Consider the following 19149-nt stretch of genomic DNA (forward strand, 5'->3'; position numbering starts at 1 on the left):
CCAGTTCTCTAAATGACAGCAATGAGGTATCCATGTGGACCACCATGGGGAGGGTCTTCCAAAGTGAGAAGCCACCACAGAAAAGGCTCTTCCCTGTTGCCATCTGCCACATTTTGGGTGGTGGAGGCACCCAGGGAAAGGCCTCAGGTGCCCAACTCAGTGGGCGGATGGATTGATACAGGTAAAGGTGGTCCAACAAATGACTGGGTTCAGATAAGACATGTCAGGGTTTAAAGAGCCCTTTGAATTGGCTCAGAAACTCACTGGGAGCTATTTCAACATCGGAAAGGTTTGCATTCTTCGCTCATTTCCTGTCAGCAATCCAAGCAGCAGGGGCGTTCCAAATTGTCTTCAATGGCAGCCCCATGCACATTGCAGTAATCAAACCACAGCCAGGGCATGGACAGCTCTGACTAACTACCTTGTCCAGGGCGGGTTGCCATTAGGGTATTGGCCTTGGCTGATAGGCAACCCTTTGTGCCACAGAGGCTACTTAAGCCTCAAGAAATAAACAGCAATCTCCCAACTATGCACCTTATCACTTAGATAGTGTTTTCAAAGGGGCTTCAGTTTATTGTGAGGACATGCAAAGCCCCTTTCAAAGCAATTTGCAGGCACAGGTGATGGGTGGCGCCTGCAAGCCCTCTTGTGTCTGATCCAGGTTGCTGCCTGCCCCCTCCTACCTGACACAGTATATGAGGGTACACCAAGCTATGGCCTTTCCTGGTATCTTAAAACATGGACACATCACAGGCAGACACTGCAGCATTGCAGCCTTATTCTGTCAGATCTCTTTCCTAATCACTCTTAAGATCACTTTGAGCTTTAACTGGGATGGGCTCAGAAGCTAGACCTCTGCAGCCACAACCAAGGAACTACCCATGACTCTTACTTCCATCACCCAGAGGTGATAGACACCCTCAGGCTCCAGGAGGCATCTTACGTGAGCTTCTCCTCACAGTGCACAGGAAATCAAGCAGGTAGCTTTGCTGTTACTAAAATACCAAGCAGGCAGGAAACCTCTTACATTAACCAGAATTGGGGTCAGCTTAGTTAGTTACTGGAAATTACTGATAATTTTGCTTCATGACCCAAATGCTGATTCAAGGTGGTTTTCAGGGGAAAACAGAGATATGCATCGGAAACCCAAGAGGTCCCAGGATTTCCTGCTAATGAAGCAAGTTCTCAGTGTGCAGAAAGCAGGGCCTGCTAAGCACGGCTCACCTGCTCCCCCCCCCCATCCCCTGGAAATGGTCCTTCCTAAAATGGCAAAGAGGCACCCCTTCTCTCCCTCCCCCCCAAAAAGAGGCAGCAGCATCCATTTCCCCACCACTGAAAAGCTCTTGGCTCTTGCACGTTCTCCACATATTGGTAGCAAAGGCTATAAACAGCCCCAGTATTTGGGCCCTCCTACAGAAAGCACAGGCAGGCATCCCCTGAAAAGAACTGCTTAGCTTATCCACAGATGCCACACTGAGCCTCACTAGGTGGCCTTGATCATGATGCTGTCAGCTTGGTACTTCATCTGTAAAATGAGAGCAATGGTGAAGCCATCTTTGAATTTGTAAACTGAATTTTGGACAACTGGCAGCAAAGTACTTTACAAATTCAAATTGCTCCAAAACTGATTAAAAGGAGCAGCTAGTAAATTCCTCTGCTTACCACCGATTATCGAATGGGTACAAGGAAAGGACTACAGAACAGCATACTGAGAAAGAAAACCCCACAGGACGCCACACTGCCGACATCCTGCACATTTCCAGGCAAACCTGAACAAGATGTCTGCACAGCTCTGCGTGCTCTCAGGTGCTCAGGTTTCAGCTTCCCTCTGTGGCATCATCATCCCTGCACTTTGGTAGCTGCCAGCTGATTTTGCTGGAGCAGGAGACTCCTGGCTGAGCGCTCAGCCTGACTTGAGGAAATAATGCCTCCTTGTGGAGAAATAGCTGAGAAGGTGGATTTTTTCTTCATTTAATAATGTATGTAAAACAGAGAGAACAAATGAAAATTAAAAGATGAAAAACAAAACTGTAACAGACAGATAGAATGAGTACAGCTGCACATGGAATAAAGTAACAAAGTTCAAATAAGGACTATCAGCGTTAATGGATGAGAAGTTCCAGTAAAGCTGAGTCAGATTTGTCAGGCTTGTGATAAAGAGTTGCTGGGATGCCTAGCTGAACAGCAGCATGAGAAGATGCAGGATTATCCTAGGCTCCAACCCCTGCCATTGCTAACCCTAACCCTTCTCACCACAAAGCTACAGGGTTGAGGGACAAACTCTGCCAACATGAATTCCGAAAGGCAATTTCTCATATTCCCTTTGCTCAGTCTTATCTACTGCTTCATGCATGAACTCACAAATCTCCACAGAAGTGGAAGCTCATTCATTTCTGCGAAACCTACCAGGATGTATTAGATGATACATCATCAGTTTTGTGAATTGCGGCTTTGTTCAGGTGTTAAAGCTTGAACCTTGGCAGAAGAGCTTGACATATGGATCTGCCAATGTGTGTAAGTGTCGGAGATAGTTACAACCACTTTGACCACACTCACCACTGGCACTTGAAAAACCCAGTGAAAAGGCAACGGGGTCCTCAGGCCACAAAAGACTAACCACCTCAGCTCCAGAGCCGTCTTTCCCAATCTGGCATCCTCCAGGTCTTTTGGCCTATCACTCCCATCATCCTTGGACCATTGTTCATGCTGCCTGGGCCTGACTGGAGCTATAATTTAAAAATATATATCTGGAAGGCACCAGGTGGGGGAAGCCACTTCTAGAGAGTCAAATGGAAACAGTTTTCTGCCTCACACAATGCTAGAACTCTCTGGGCCATCCAATAGAGCTGAACATTGAGAAATTCAGTACCACTTCATACAGTTAAACATACTTAAACACACACACAAGAGGTAGTGATGGTCACCAACCTGGATGGCTTTAAGAGGAGATTAGATACATTCATGGAAGATAGGGCCACCAATTGGCTACTAACCACAGTGGCTCTTTTACCAACAGTACCAGAGGTGGTGTGCCTCTGAATACCAGTTGATGGGATGATGTCCTGCTAGCAGGCTTCCCAGAGGCACCTGGCTGGACACTCTGGGAACTGGCATCCAGACTAGATGGGGCCTCTTTGGTCAGATACAGCCAGCCTCTTCCATGCAAACAGGAGTGCCTGCCATGGGGGGCATGACAGAGGGGAACAAACACTGGGAGGAGCAACTTCCACAGAGATCTTTGCCCCATGGCCAGAAGCCAAATTGTACAAAACATCAAAGGGTCAGATTTGGAATCCAACGGTGAACAGAACAGGAACCAGACACTAGGAACCCTGAGGTGGGAGCCAGAGAGCACAATCTATGGGGGACCCAGTACAAAATGGTAACCCAGGCCACCACCTCCCACTGGCATACCACAACCCAATCCCTACATTCTCATGAGTCAGGAAAGAGAGCCATTTTTAAATTATTTTACTTTTCTTACATTACACGGGGGCTTTTCTGCCATGCCTCCAACCACCAGCAGTACCCGCGATTTTTAATAAACATTAAATCTAAAAAAAGATTCCAACAAAACTATGTCATAACTTTTGATTGTCCTAATAAAACCACTATCCTGTTGTTCTACTGATCCAATGCAGCAGCACACACTTCATAAACACTTTACAACTTTATTTTTTTCCTGGACTTTTCAATTGCAAAATCATGTACCATCTTGCCAGTTTACTCTCAAAAGACAAAGCACACAAAACAGCCAGGTGACCTAACTGTTCCTGCCTAGTGTGTGGTTTGAACTAGACATTCCCCAAACACATACTTTGGACTTGTCAATCCGCCTAGCAGTGCTGGCTCTGTCCCTGGGATGAATGTCCTTGATTATTATGCTTTGCCCCTTCCGCAAACTTGTACCTTCTTCATTGTGCACAACAAAGTTTGGATCAGGCCAAAAGGGGCCCATCTGGTCCAGCATTTTGTTTTCACAATGGCTAGGCATATGCCTGTGGGAAGCCCGGAAGCAGGACCACAGCACAAGAGCCCTCTCCCCACCTGTGGTTTCCAGCAACTGATATTCAGAAACATTACTGCCTCTGGCTGTGTAGGCAAAGCAAATAGTTTGCTGCACTGTAAAGAGAAAGGCAAATGTTGTTCTCTCTCAAAGAGCATGTCCTAATTTAACTACCCAAGCTCACTCTCAGAGATAGGGACGGGCCTGGCCCCACAACTCACTGTTCATAATGTTGTTTGTCCTGCTCTAACACGGCTTCTGATTGGCTCCAGCAAATCTCACAAAATATCTAGACAATAGAGGCACAGGTAATGTCCATAAATATCCTCAAGCATAATCCACAATTTAGCCTCCATTTCTTTTCCATGCAGCAATGGGAATGTAGCCTAACCTGCCTCCATCACAGATCTCTGGACCCTAATAAACTGTACCATTTCCCCTAACTGACCTTCTAATACTTGGGCCTGAAATGAAGGGGAGTGAGGCATGTAAGGAGTGAGGGAAAAGATGATGGGAGACTGAGAGACTATGGAGCAAGCTCCCAGGCCACAACAAGACCCCCAACCAGGAAAACCTAACCTCCCATCTCCACATCATGTCAAGTAACATGTCAAGTAACCTGAAGATACACAGACATTATGTGGTGGAACAGCTGCTCTAGCAAGTGCTCAGCTGGGAGAGAAAGCCCAACTCCAGAAAATGCAAAAGCAGTGTTAAAAGAACAGGCGTCCCTAACATCCCTGACGCAGCGCACCAACCAGAGATGATGGCCTAGTCTCCATGTGACATGAAGGCATACCATAGCTCTGCATGAACAAGAGAGCATGCAAGTGAGTGCATGAAGCAAAACACCCAGCTCCTTACTCCTCCCTTCATCCTGCTACCACTATCATGTTACCCTGATTGAAACCATAGTTTGGCTTAGCATTAAACCATAAGCTCAGGTTCAGATGTATCTCCCAGTGACTACGGCCAGTGTTAGTAACTAAAAGATGAAAGCTAGGAGCTAAATGGCACCATAAACCTAGGTTCTGGGCGTAACAACGGAATGTCTAGACGCGCTTTTGTATACAAGAATGCAAAGCTGAAAATGAATGAACTGCAGTTAAAGTATTATATTATGTTCATTTTTGACATGGTCTAGTCCTTCCCCTGCCCACCCTCCTAATATTCTTTTTTTTATATATATAAATTTTTTATTAGGGTTTTTACAATATTACTAAATAGAAAAAGAAAAAATACAAATAAAACAGTTAAAAACAATCAATCTTTTCATCACTTATTTTTCATACACTTGTTTCCTGGACCTCCTCATACCTCCCTTTTTGTATTCCAGTTCTATTTATTAGTTCAGCAGTTTCTTTCCCTCTTTATTTTACCCTGATCTTTAATCTTAAATTATTATAACATTAAATTTTACTTATAATAAACCATTTTTTCCTATTCTCTTGTACCATTACAGCTAGAAACCACTTAATTTCAGTCCAACATCATTCTAACATTCATTAATTTTGCAATATCTCTGTAAATAGTCTTTAAATTTCTTCCAGTCTTCTTCCACCGACTCTTCTCCCTGGTCTCGGATTTGGTGGCGGAAATGACCGGCAGAATCCGAGACCAACACCCCCCTAATATTCTTAAGAGGGTCTCTTCTTCAGTCTTCAGAGAGTAGTTGGAAGTGGGGATGCAGAAAAAGGTCCCCCTTTCCTTCCACTCTGTAGTTTTAATCTGAATCTTAGACACAGTGCTGCGTCCAGAGCTCAGAAATTGCTCACGCTAATGAAATTCCCTGTCGCAAAATGCACCTAGAACAATGGGAGTTTCCAACACTGGCTATGGCTTGTGGCTTAACTGAACAGCAGTACCAAGTGAGGGAACTCTGTGGTTTAGTCCACAAAGCAGAAACAAACAAGTTCAGGATGTTGCTGATTCTAATCCACCTGGGGCAATTTTCATCAGTTGAAAAGGATGTTGTCAGCACAGCTATGGAGAAACATGAGCAAATGCACACACCAGTTCCTGTGGAAATTCAATTACCCCCAAGGGAAAGCATGCATTACGCATGGCAGATGCTGGCTGGGAAGGTCTGGCATGTCCCCATGGTCCCTCAGGAGGCAACACTGCACCAAGGTGGGGCTCCACTTGACACCCTGGTCCACAAATGTGTCTCGAGGGAAGTGGAAGGGTCAGAACTCAGGAGTCAAACGGGAAATGAGTACAACAGCACTAACCCAACTTGTGTGCCCAAGCAGGTGGTGTCCAGAGGCATGTTGTCACCAATACTAAAGGTAGTACAGAGCCATTATGGCTTGTAGCCAACAGACTCAGTCTCTGCGTAGTTTGAGATTAATAAGAAGCTGATCAGGAAAGCCCTAGGGGATTCAGGTGTGCAGGGTTACATTAAATGAATTCCATCCTTTGGTACTAAAGCAGGTTGCTGAGAAGTTCTGTGTATCATGTCTGAGAAACCCTGCAGAACAGGTGAGCTGCCTCAGGACTGGGAACAGGCAGCTGTTGCTCCGAACCTGATTGTGCTGGTCCCGGGGGGATAAGGTACTATTACCGTAGCCCAAGATCAGTCCAGAGTCTCTAGCAGGGTAGATGATCACTAGATGAGACGCGAGGTCCGAGACAGGGAGCCGGGCGGGGTAACAGGAACGCTGGTAGGGCAGAAGCAGGAGTCCAGGCGAGGAACAGGAACACTGGTAGGGCAGAAGCAGGAGTCCAGGCGAGGAACAGGAACACTGGTAGGGCAGAAGCAGGAATCCAGGCGAGGAACAGGAACACCGGATAGTCAGGAACAGGAAGCCGGGCGAGGAACAGGCACACTGGGAGTGCAGATCAAGGACTGGGTAAAGCAGGTACTCCACAACGACGTTGCTCCCGCAACCTGGGACCGGGCTGCCTGACCTTTATCTTCTTCTAAGGCCGGGGGCGGTCCCGGCCCCCAGAAGCCCCGCCTCTCTTGGCCTTAAGGCGAGCACTCCTCCTGGGAGACACCAGTTCCCTTCGCCTCTCTGCCCTAAGCCTCTGCAGATCAGGAGAGGCCGAAGGGTTACTGGGCCCCGGGGGAGGCTCACCTGTAGCCACTGAGTCTTCCAGCACCTCTGGGGCCAGAATGGTTTCACCTGGTGCCTGCTCTTGAGGTTCCTCAGCATCTAGGCCTTGCCCCAGTTCAGCCGGCCCTGGAGGCGGGGACTCCTGTGCCGGCTGGGATTCCTCCGGATCGCTCTCAGACTCGGAATCCCAGGCCATCACACTGATCCCTCAAGAGGACCCTGTCCAGTCAGTCCCTGCTCACTCCTCCTCTGCAGACCAATAGGTTTCCCCATCCACACTACCATCACCACACCTGGATTAAGTTTCAGCTTGTTTGCTCTGGCCCATAGCACAACCGCCTCTTCCAGATGGCCTCTCTGGAACCAGGAAGTGGAAAACGGGGGCAGAGCAAGTTATATGCACACTGATGATGTTGCAGCCCAAACCTTAGTCACAAGTAACAATAGTTCCACTTTGCTCTGCCCTCAGACCACACCTGGGGTTATGGAGGATATGCAGACTGGAGCAGGTTCAGAAGAGAGCAAGAAACATGCTCTGAGATGTATAGGGAAGAAGCCCTATGAGGGCATGTTGAAGAGATTGAGCATGTTTAGGCTGGAAAACAAAATGGGTGGGGAACATGACTGCACTCCTCAGGGACCTGAAGGGCTGCTACACAGAAGAGGACAGAAATGCAGAAAGGGGAGGTTTCGGTTTAACACTAGGAATAACTTCTTAAGAGAGCAGAGACAAAAGAACCACTGGCTCTGGAAGGGATCACTGGGTGGGTGAGCTCCTCTCCCTCCATGTAAGTATTGGGTGGGCAACCACCTGCTGCAGGAGCTTCTAGTTCTGGTGTTCTCTAGATCAAGGAGTGGGTGGGAACACATGGCCAACAAGACACCACCCCTTGTAATAAAAAAATTAAGATCTTTTATATATATATAATAAATGTACCAACCAAGCATGTACAATATGTGGACCACATATCTGGAGCAGCACAGGAAGACCGCCCTGAAACCATTTTGACTCCCAAACTGACCAAATGTTTTCTCTGCAAAGAGGGAGAGGGTGAGGGAACCTTCCCATTGTCTCAGGAATTGGGAAATCACCATCTCAAAGGAATGGCCAGACTACCAGGAAAGTCAATCAGATAAGGCATTTTCAGATAACCTGGCAGACAGGAAAAACAACAACATTCAAATTTCTGTTGTAGACCATCTTTTCTGTGATGTAGGTATGATGTTTGTGGGGGTTACACCCCTTCAGTGATGTATGTATGATGTATGGAGGGGAGGTCTTGAGCTCCAGGGCAGGGAATTTAAAATGTCTATATAAGGGCAGGCACACCTTGGTTCTGAGTCCTCCTCCTTTCCTGCGTGTGAGGGGAGCACCCTGTTGCAACAGTTCAATAAAGATCAGGCTTACTAGTTGATTTGCTTCTCTATATTCTCTGGTTGGCCTCTGTTATTTTCTCCTACCGATGGAGAACCTACAAAGGACTCTATAAGGACTCTTGTGTCCCCCATAAGGGAATAAGGGCAGATTTTGCTTATTACACCCCTCTGATTTTTCTAACACAGATCTTATTTCATTATTATTATTATTTTTAAAAAGAAAGGTACTTTTGGGGTGGGTTAAAAACGTCTATTATTAATTGCACTTATTAGTGGCTTTATTTAAAGAAGTATCAAAGCGGTTTCACAATTTAATTTCATACTATTATTTAATAGCCTTGCAAATACAGAAGCAAAAAGTGCTCAAAGTTCTGCCCCGCCCCGCGCCCTCACGAAGGCTGGACTGGTTGAGAGTGGCTCACGACACCCCTGCAGTGCAGGCCAAGATGAATAATAGCCTGGAGGGCGAAAGGGCCTCTTTCAGGAAAACGAAACGGGGGCAGGAAGCTGAAAAATGGGTCACAGGACGAGGGGAAGCGGGGGAGGAAGGAGAGGAACGCGCTGCTCAGCAAGACCGTTTTCCCCCGTGTGGAGGCGGAGCCACACGGCCCCGCCCCCACCCCCACCCGCGCGTACGTAGAGCCAGGGGGGGGGGGGCGCTTAAGGAGCGTCGAACACGCTACGGCGGAAGCTCCTAGTCGGGGGTCAGGCGACAGCGGAAGTGACGCCTAAACTTGTGTGCTGACATGCGTAGTGGCGTCCTACCTGGCTTCCGATTCCGGTTTGTTCTGGACAGAGCTTCCGGCTAGAGCTTGGCGTCTGTGTTTGTGTGCCTGGTTCAGTGAGGGCTCCTTTCGCCAGACCCTGAGGAGGAGACACCGCCGCCATGTCGGGCTCCAGCAGCGCCCTCATGAAGCAGCCCCCGATCCAGTCGACGGCGGGGGCCGTCCCCGTCCGCAACGAGAAGGGTGAGGCGTCCTGGGGCGGGGAGCGGGACATGGGGGGAATCTTACGTATCCTGGACGATGGGGGGGGGGGGGGAGAGAGAAGCAGCTGAACCTGTGCTCTTCTCCCTCCTGGGGCAGGGGCTGCGAGGGGGGGCGCCCTGGGGCGGGGAGCGGGACATGGGGGGAATCTTACGTATCCTGGACGATGGGGGGGGGGGAGAGAAGCAGCTGAACCTGTGCTCTTCTCCCTCCTGGGGCAGGGGCTGCGAGGGGGGGGGCGCCCTGGGGCAGGCTCAGTTTCTCCCCTCCTGACTTCTCGCTCCACTTCCAGGGGAGATCTCGATGGAAAAGGTGAAAGTAAAACGTTACGTCTCGGGGAAGCGGCCAGATTATGCCCCCATGGAGTCCTCAGACGAGGAGGACGAGGAGTTCCAGTTCATCAAGAAGGCCAAGGAGCAGGAGCTGGAACCGGAGGAGCAAGAGGAAGAGCTCGCTAGCGACCCCCGTTTGCGCCGCCTGCAGAACCGCATCTCAGAGGATGTGGAGGAGAGGTGAGGGGCAGCAGAGGGTTGAGGGCAAAGTTGCTTGGGAGGTTGCGCTTGGCATGAAGTGGAAGAGGACAATCTGTGGGGGAAAGGCTGTGATCACTTGACATAGGAGGGGTGTTTTGTGAGCTGAATGCCATTTTGTCACGTTAAAAGTGGGAGTTAGTGTAATTAGAGCTTTATTTGACTCATGAAGCACCTGTCCAAACAGTATTCTTGTGTCACATTCTATGTTGCTTTCCTTGATTTGCTTGTTTTATTTTCTTTGATCTTATGTTGTGAGTATTGCAATTATAAAAACCAGTAAAAAATATTACAAAAAGGTGGGTGTCTGTGTTCTAGGCTGGCAAGGCATCGTAAGATTGTGGAACCAGAAGTGATAGGGGAGAGTGACTCAGAAGTGGAAGGAGAGGCCTGGCATGTGGAGAGAGAGGACACCAGTGAGGAGGAAGAGGAGGAGATTGATGATGAGGTATGAGCAGGCCTGAGGAGCCACATTTTCCAGATACCCAGTCTTGGGTTCTGAATCTTGGGTAGAAATGTGTGTAGTTGGCCTCCTTTATAATGTTTTTATTTTGAAATCTTTAAGATAATATATTAATTTCCTGTTAAAGCATTCCTATTTTTTTTATACAGTGGTGCCTCGCAAGATGAAAATAATCCGTTCCGCGAGTCTCTTTGTCTAGCGGTTTTTTCGTCTTGCGAAGCAACCCGCTTAGCAGATTAGCGCTATTAGCGGTTTAGCGGCTATTAAAGGCTTAGCGGCTAAAAGGCTATTAGCGGCTTAGTGGCTATTAAAGGCTTAGCGGCTAAAAGGCTATTAGCGGCTTAGAAAAAGGGGGGGGGAGCGAAAAAAATCGCAAGACTTGCAAGACGGAAACGTCTTGCGAAGCAAGCCCATAGGGAAAATCGTCTTGCGAAGCACATCGGAAAACCCGTTCGTCTAGCGGGTTTTTCGTCTTGCGAGGCATTCGTCTTGCGAGGCACCACTGTATATGACATTTATTCTGGATGTTCTAATGTAGGTTGTAAACCGCTTTTGTTATTTTTTTTTCCTTAAAAAATTATAAAGCAGTATAGAAGTGAAATGATGATGATGAAGTTTACAAGAGACTCCTTGCTCTTCAAGGATATGGACACTTTCCCCAGTTCTACTTGGTAGATGCTGATGGGGACCATTGGAACTTTCCCAGATATGAACATATGAAAACTGCTTTAACTGTGTTGGCACATTGGTCTAGCTCAGTAGATCTACACTGACTGGCAGCACTTCTCCAGGGGTTTAGATAGGGGCCTCTCCCAGCCTTACTTGGAGATGTTGGGGATTGAACCTGGGACCTGCATTTATGCAGATGCTGTACCACTGAGCTCTTTTTTCTTGATAGGAAATTGAACGTCGCCGTTGCATGATGCGGCAGCGTGCACAGGAACGTAAGAATGAGGAGCTGGAAGTCATGGAGGTGGAAGATGAGGGCCGTTCTGGAGAGGAGTCCGAATCAGAGTCCGAGTATGAGGAGTACACAGATAGTGAGGATGAGACTGAGCCACGCCTGAAACCTGTCTTCATCCGCAAGCAAGTGCCATCAGTCCTGAGCAGGGAGGGGGGAGGCTGGTTTCTAAAGCACAGTTGGTAGTTAAGAGCCTTCCTGTCAGAGCTTCCCAGCTTGGGCTACTTTCAGAGTTTCCTTCTGTTGACAACACATAAATGCAAGTCTATGGGGTGGGTGGGGTGCTTCTTAGAAGGTTATGACAAGGGAGGCGATTGGTTCTAGTGAGCATACGGTTTGGCTTGGGGGGTGGTTTGAGTTCATCTCCAATGTCTTCTGCAGGAAGGACAGAGTCACAGTCCAGGAGCGAGAGGCCGAAGCACTGAAACAGAAGGAACTGGAGCAGGAGGCCAAGCGAATGGCTGAGGAGAGGCGCAAGTACACCCTGAAGGTATTGTTAGGATAGGCAGGCATGTGGGTTTCAGGGTTAGAGGAGCCTGAGTACCCCAAGACACTCACTCTCTGTTAACTTACTGTAGATTGTTGAAGAAGAAACAAAGAAAGAGTTGGAGGAGAACAGGCGCTCCTTGGCAGCCCTCGATGCTCTGGACACCGATGATGAGAATGATGAGGAAGAGTATGAGGCCTGGAAAGTGCGGGAGTTGAAGCGCATCAAGCGGGACCGAGAAGAGCGTGAAGCGTAAGTGAAATGGGATGTGGCACAGTCCTTTTGAGGAGGGAGAGGTCTTCTGGGTTGCTCCAGCCAGGAAGAAGAGGTTGCTCGGATGTGGGTTTGATCTTGCTGGTATCCATTCCCCAGCTGACGGAGTCTTCTGCAGTGAGCAGAAAGTTGGGGAGTGGACATCAGTAATTGAAGTGGAATGGATTTAGATCCATCCAGACCTCTGGAGAGGGATGTTTACAGAGATCTCCTGTGCAGAATCAAGTGTCTGGAGTGAAGGATATGTTCTGCTCCACACAGGTTAGAGAAAGAGAAGGCAGAAATTGAACGAGTGCGGAATCTGACTGAGGAGGAACGACGGGCTGAGCTCCGAGCCAACGGCAAGGTCATTACCAACAAGGCGGTGAAGGGCAAATACAAGTTCCTGCAGAAGTACTACCATCGGGGGGCCTTCTTCATGGTGAGTTCCCAGTCAAAGCCTTGTCATTTGAATACACAGTAAGAACTCAATGCGCACTGGAAAGAAAAAGAGGCTGCTATCCAAGATATAGCCGCCATGGGGAGAGGGGGGCTGAATTCCATCACTTCTCTCAAGCAGTCCCTGAACAGTAGTGTTCTTTTCTATTTACGCTATACTATGCAGACCTTTACTCCCAAGGCCAGCCTAGGGATGCTTGGTAGAATAAGGGGAGAGAGGCTGCTGTGAGCAAACATGTCTCTACTTACCTTTGTTCTTTGTTCTCTAGGATGAAGATGAGGATGTATACAAGAGGGACTTCAGTGCTCCAACTCTGGAGGACCACTTTAACAAGACCATCTTACCCAAAGTCATGCAGGTACATGAGAAGGAGGGGGTTCTGTTGTTTAGGCTTGGAGCCCCAACTAGCTTTGGCTTGCTGGTGTTGTATGCATGTGCCCCCTCCAACCAGAATTCCAGAAGGGTTGAAGTAAAGTGAATTCTCTTTGAAGCTTCTCCATTTCTTAAACTCTTTCCTCTGCAGGTGAAGAACTTTGGGCGCTCTGGACGAACAAAGTACACCCACTTGGTAGACCAAGATACAACCTCTTTTGACTCTGCATGGGGGCAGGAGAGTGCACAAAACACCAAGTTCTTCAAGCAGAAGGCAGCTGGTGTGAGGGATGTCTTTGAGAGACCCTCTGCCAAGAAGCGGAAGGTTACCTGAGTCATCAAGAATAATTTGGGGCACTGTTATAATCTTGCTGGATCAGTTTTGCCCTGTTTCTGTGGCATGGGACTATAGATTATCAAAGGCCTGGACCCACTTTTTCTGTCATCTTTGGATGGAGGATTTGACTCATAACCATAACCCGTTTTTAAGGAATTAGCACCAGCTCAGCAGGCTCATCGTTGCCCTTGAGGTATGCCAGCTCCCTCTACAGCCCTGTTTTTAGTTTTGGGAGGCATTTGCCAATTGTAAATATTTCTCGTTCTCTTTAGAGGCACTGTAGGGCGGGGGAGAGAAAAGCAAGGTGACACCTGTATTAAATGTATTTCTTACCAAGCTGCTGTTGTGGTAATGTTCTAACAAGTAGGGACCCTGTTGTGGCAGATGTGATGCTCTAATAAGATAGTCAGACCCACTTCTAGCAGAAAGGGGGCTTGGCAGTGCTGTGTGAGAAACACATTTTGTAACCTCTCTGGCTTGTGGGCAGAATTAGGCCCCACACTCATAGGACATCAGGTGTGGGATGTAAAAGCTATGAAAGCACAAACAGGAGCTTCAAGTTCTTTGTAGGTACAGCTTCCCTTTGGTGCTGTTTGAATTGGCAACAACTGGATATGGCCCAGCACCCCAGTGTGCAAGATGTAAGTTTTTAAATCATCTAGGTATAGTTTCCTGAAAGATTTCAAAACTGGCCTCCTGTTCCCACAAACCCGTTCATTTTTCTGAGTTCCATCTAAAGGATTGCCGATAGTAGCTTAGGAAAATTCCAGTACTGGTTGCCTCAAAAATAATGGCTATGGGGAATTAAGGGCCCACAGTATAGTTTACAATGCAACTCTGCCTACCCAAACTGGAAAGGGGGGGGGGGGAAGCTGCCCACTTGTTGATTTCTCTTCCTGTCTCCTGCGCGTCACTCCACTGTTTCTCCTTGTCTGGAAAAGAACACCCAAGGGCTTTAAAAGTCTGAATTTTAGATTGAATTTTGCAAGTTGTTGTTTTAATGGAACAAAAGGATCCCTTTTGTTTACCACCACTAGTCCTTCAGTCAGCTGAGAACCACCCTGGGATCTTTGGATGAAGGGCAGTATACAAATTTAACAAATGATGATGATAATAAACATCTTATAAACCACATTAACAGCAACTTCAAAAAAATTGGTATATTTATTCCAGCAGCTTTAAAATATCATATGCAAAGAACCTGTGCAGAACAGGCCAAAGAGAGGCTATCTCCTTCCCTTGCTCCCCAAAAGTCCATCTAGCAGGTGGCCCTCAGTTGGTGAGGGTAATCAGTGCTTCCACCACGTTCCCCATGTGTTCTCGCAAGCTGCGTTCTGCTGCTGCCCTGGATATTTCCATCTCGTTCATCTGTAAGGAAAAGAAGAAGATTTTTCACCAAGAGGTGACAACTAAAATGGCCTGTAGTGACATCAGAAAGCAGCCCCTGTCAATGCTGAGCCATCACCCAAGCTGTCCAATCAACACTGTGCTAGACTCACAATCAACTCCAAATCTTCTTTCTTGATTGTGACTTTGGCCAGTTCTTTTTCCCTGAAACGGAAGGAAGGAAAGAGGAATTAGGACTCTCTTCTCCTGCTCCACTTTCTAGTAATGGAATGCAGACCTTACTGCCACTCCATCCCCACTCCAAGTACTCTGGTAGGGCAGAATGGGAACTACACATAATAAAAACACAGCTCTGGCTTTCTGCAACCAAGCACAGCTCCCCCCATTAATGTCAAGTGCAGCAAAACAAGCCTAACTCCTAAACAATTTTAGAATATGGAAATGTGTCCTTAAACAGCAGTTTAGCATGCAGACACCATTCCACTGTGGTGTGATGTTCATAAAAACACTGCTACCTCCAAGCTTGGTCATGGTTTTTAATGTTTTAATGCTGTAACCCACCCTAGGAACTTCAGGTGAAGGGTTGATAATAAATTAGCAATAATAGTATGCATGCACATCTGGCACTGAATTATGTTTACACATTGTGTGTCACCTCTACAGCTCTGGTTGAAGCAAACAAGTCTGCTCTCCCTTAGCAGGAGATGAAAACAGGGCACTCACCGCTCCTGCTTTGCTTTTTGCTCTCTGGATCTTCGATCTCCAATCACTGACATTGCCTAAACAAGAGAAAGCAAATTAAACATACACCCTCAGACTTTAATATTAATAGCCAGACCAAAATCTTGTACCTTAAAGAGCAACCAGATTATCTCACAGTGGCGCTGTGGGTTAAACCACAGAGCCTAGGACTTGCCGATCAGAAGGTTGGCAGTTTGAATCCCCGTGACGGGGTGAGCTCCCGTTGTTCGGTCCCAGCTTCTGCCAACCTAGCAGTTCCAAAGCACCTCAAAGTGCAAGTAGATAAATAGGTACCGCTCCGGCGGGAAGGTAAACGGCATTCCCGTGTGCTGCTCTGGTTCGCCAGAAGTGGCTTAGTCATGCTGGCCACATGACCCGGAAGCTGTACGCCGGCTCCCTCAGCCAATAAAGCGAGATGAGTGCTGCAACCCCAGAGTCAGCCGCGACTGGACCTTTACATTTTATGAGCTTTTATGTAACACCAAGTATAGAGAAAAAACAACCAGATGGCAGTGAAATTCAAAAAATGTAGTCAAATGGCAATGAAGTACAGTTTACTTAATTTAGTACACTTAACTGGGGTGACGGTAGGCCTGGATGATGTATCAATACAATGCCCGGGACTGGTTTGAGGGCTAGAGTGCAAAGGCGCCTTCACCTGGCAGTATATCAATGTTTGGTTGGTGATACATTGCGATATTGAAAAGCTGATCTCTCCCAGCCCTAGATTATGGAGCCCAAATAATTCTAGGTAGCCAAAATCAAGCAGTCTATGAAAACTCCAATCTATTCTCTTCTAATTGGGATGGATGATGAGATTCAGTGCATGTCAATTCACAATGATACACTTTCGGGTAGAAGTTTGGCTGTGAACTACCCTGAAAATTAGGCTTCCTGTCACTGAACTGCTGCTGTTGAGGTATGTAAAGAGAAATTGGTGCAGGGAGTTTCTAAGCTCAATGTGCACCTGAAAAAACACAAGTCTCATAATTATGCAAAAGTTCCCTGTGGGAGAAATTTCCACACCTAGACAATGTGGGTAATCTACAATGCAAATCTGAATTGTATTTTTTTAATGTTGACTGCAAGGAATGTTAGGGAAAGGGGTTGAACCAGATGGTTCAGATAATGATTTGCTGATGCATCAATTCCTTTTACACATCACAAGTACTGTGATAAGGCAGTCACAAATACTGATTCACAAAGCACAGGAGGGCTACTTTTAATCATTTATATTAAAATATTTTTCAAACCAGCTTACAACAAGTAGTACAACAAAATACCAATTAAAAATAGTGTGAGAAGTATAAACAACAACAGCACTGAAACAAGCAAAAGAAACTTCAAAACAGCAGGGATCAATTCAAAAAGTCCTAGATTAAAATGACCATCCTTGAGAATGTTAAGGGAAAGGGTGTGGATCTCCCTAGGTAGAGAATTTCACAGCTGTGGCGCCACCATCAGGAAGCACAAGAGTTTCTCCTTGTTTCTCTTTGCAACAGCCTGATGCAATGGCAGCTGCTACATGGCAGATGCAGGAAGTAAGGCCGTTCCATCCTCTCTGGTAAGAGACCAGTGCCATTTACCGGTACCTCTTTCTCTCCATCCCAGCTGATCATTATGAGTACTACTATGTAGTACTGGTGACTACTTGTCTTCTTGCTTAATTTTATTCCTATTTGCAATGTGCCTCTTAGACTGTAAACCTGCTGGCAAGGACATCCAACTGAACAACTGGGGCGGGGAGTCTCTTGTCTTAAACCTTGGGCTCACAGAAGTGAAAGCAACCCTTGAGAACAGAAGTAGGGGAAAACAATTTTCTCTGGTGGGCCAATTAAAAAAATGGCCACACATACCCCAGGGTCTGCCTACCTGTCAAGCACCTGATGCCATATGACATCGGGTGGATCTGAACCTGCCAGAAAACTGCCATGCCCTCTTACAGATGCGATGGAAGGAAAGGCCCGCACAAGACTGGCATGAGGCGTTTTGCTGTCTGAGGAGGCGAAACAATGGGCGCCCACCCAGAGCACCTCGGGAAGGCCAAATAGTTCCAGCCCCAAAGACAAAGGACACCGCAAGCAAAAGTCCCCAAACCGGCAGTAAGAGAGAAATAGCAACAAGGTGGCAGGGCAGGCGATGCTTCACACGGGCGGTCCAGCCATGCTTGCAGGGGCCTCGGGCTGCCTCCACACATGCAGGGTTCCCCGTTCCCACGTACGGCGCTGGGGCTCCAAGGGGCGCTTCGAAAGCGGTCCAGTCCAACCGGCTCCGCCCCGCCCGCGGTCACCATGACAACCAGAGCCCCCCAACGCGGCCAAACGCATGCGCTCATCACCGTTTCCAAGTTGGAGCTCTGGATCTCTTTCTCCTCCGCGTAGTCCGTGACGCGCTCGAGGTCGGCCGCTCCGCTGTCGTGCTTCCGCGGCTTCTCGGCTGGTCGCTCTCCGCTGCCTGCCGAGCCATTGGGCTCCGCTTCTAACTCCAGCTCGACATCCCCTTCAGCCGCCATCGCTCCGTCTGCCTTCCGCGCTCGTCACGTGGTAAGGCGCGCTTCCGGAAGCAGCGGAAAAAGGAGAAAGCTGCACTAATATAGAGATCAGCGCAAGATCCTAGAGCGCCGATGCAAGGCTCCACCATAGAGAGTGGAATGTAGATTGGCGAGCCAAACATCTGCGGGTAGAGCTTCCAGGTTCATTTTGACCTTCTTGCTCCCACCCCAATAGCTGTTCAGAGAAAGCACTATAGAAACCTAGCAGTTATAAATAAGTGTGGTGGGCGGAGGACAGAAAACTGAACCAGAGCAACAAAAGCAAAGGGCTCTACTCCTTTGGAGTTCTCATAGGAAAAATGTGGCTTTCACAAGATTTTCAAACATTAAAAAGTACCATGTCAATGCAGCCCATTGTCTCTTTATTGGGTGGGGAACCGTGGCTGAGAAAGCTACTGAATGACATTCCTGCAGTGTAGACTACTGCAATGTATGCTGTACAATAGAGATGGAGGCAGATTGCAGATATTGAACAACAACCCTGCAAGGTAGCTCAGAATTATTTGTTCATATTATTATTATTATTATTATTATTATTATTATTATTATTACTATTATCATTATTATTATTCAGTCTCTTGGCAGGTTTTATTTAAAGAAAATGCGGATTGAGTGACTGTGGAGTTGATCACAGGAATGGCCCAAAGGGAAGAGGTGAATCACTGTTTCCACATTTTTGCAACAAAATTCTTCCCACTTCCTATATTTTATCTTGCATCGAGAAAGCAACTGTGAGAGTGATTTTGATAGCAAAACAGGGCTAGAGAGAAAGCCTTCACCCCTGGCTCCCCTGGGATCATGTTTGCAAATCTTCTCTGACTTTGTCTCCTTAAACAAACATGTGCTTTCTTTGATCACTGTATTACTAACTGCTTCCCCCTTTGCACCTTGTTTTCCCCCCACCCCAATGTCCCCTGAGATTGGAGGATAGGTCAAGCTAGTTCATTGACCCTCCTCCTCGCAGCCCAAATCCAGAAGCCAACTGTATGCCATTCATCCAATGGACAGTCACTTTTAGATGCTTACAAACTAAAGCTAAAATAAACAGCACCCCATTTACTGGAAACAAGACTGAAAGAGCAGACAAGCCTCCATTTTCTGGGAAGGGGACACAAACACTGCTGCCCAGTCCCAGCTATGATAAAAGCCTGGCTTTTTGTATTTCTGCTCACATTTTTGTCCAGGGGCCCCCAAAAGAAACAGTCAGCCTTCAACCCTGA

At 47.4% G+C, this 19149-nt stretch overlaps 2 protein-coding genes across 2 annotated transcripts; one reads left to right on the top strand and one right to left on the bottom strand.

The window, feature by feature from the left end:
- Positions 1 to 9216: 9216 nt before the first annotated feature.
- MFAP1 (microfibril associated protein 1) lies at positions 9217 to 13626 on the top strand. Its single transcript, XM_077919130.1, has 9 exons — positions 9217 to 9410; positions 9721 to 9940; positions 10277 to 10406; positions 11320 to 11511; positions 11768 to 11872; positions 11961 to 12121; positions 12404 to 12563; positions 12850 to 12939; positions 13105 to 13626. The coding sequence occupies exons 1-9, from the start codon at positions 9329 to 9331 to the stop codon at positions 13285 to 13287; spliced, it is 1323 nt and encodes a 440-aa protein (XP_077775256.1). The 5' UTR covers positions 9217 to 9328; the 3' UTR covers positions 13288 to 13626.
- Positions 13627 to 14435: 809 nt separating this feature from the next.
- HYPK (huntingtin interacting protein K) lies at positions 14436 to 17939 on the bottom strand. Its single transcript, XM_077919131.1, has 4 exons — positions 17717 to 17939; positions 15361 to 15416; positions 14790 to 14841; positions 14436 to 14658 (listed from the first exon to the last, which is right to left on the bottom strand). The coding sequence occupies exons 1-4, from the start codon at positions 17888 to 17890 to the stop codon at positions 14563 to 14565; spliced, it is 378 nt and encodes a 125-aa protein (XP_077775257.1). The 5' UTR covers positions 17891 to 17939; the 3' UTR covers positions 14436 to 14562.
- Between the last annotated feature and the right edge of the window lie 1210 nt (positions 17940 to 19149).

The sequence above is a fragment of the Podarcis muralis genome, chromosome 14 (assembly GCF_964188315.1).
Source record: "Podarcis muralis chromosome 14, rPodMur119.hap1.1, whole genome shotgun sequence".
NCBI lineage: Eukaryota > Metazoa > Chordata > Lepidosauria > Squamata > Lacertidae > Podarcis > Podarcis muralis.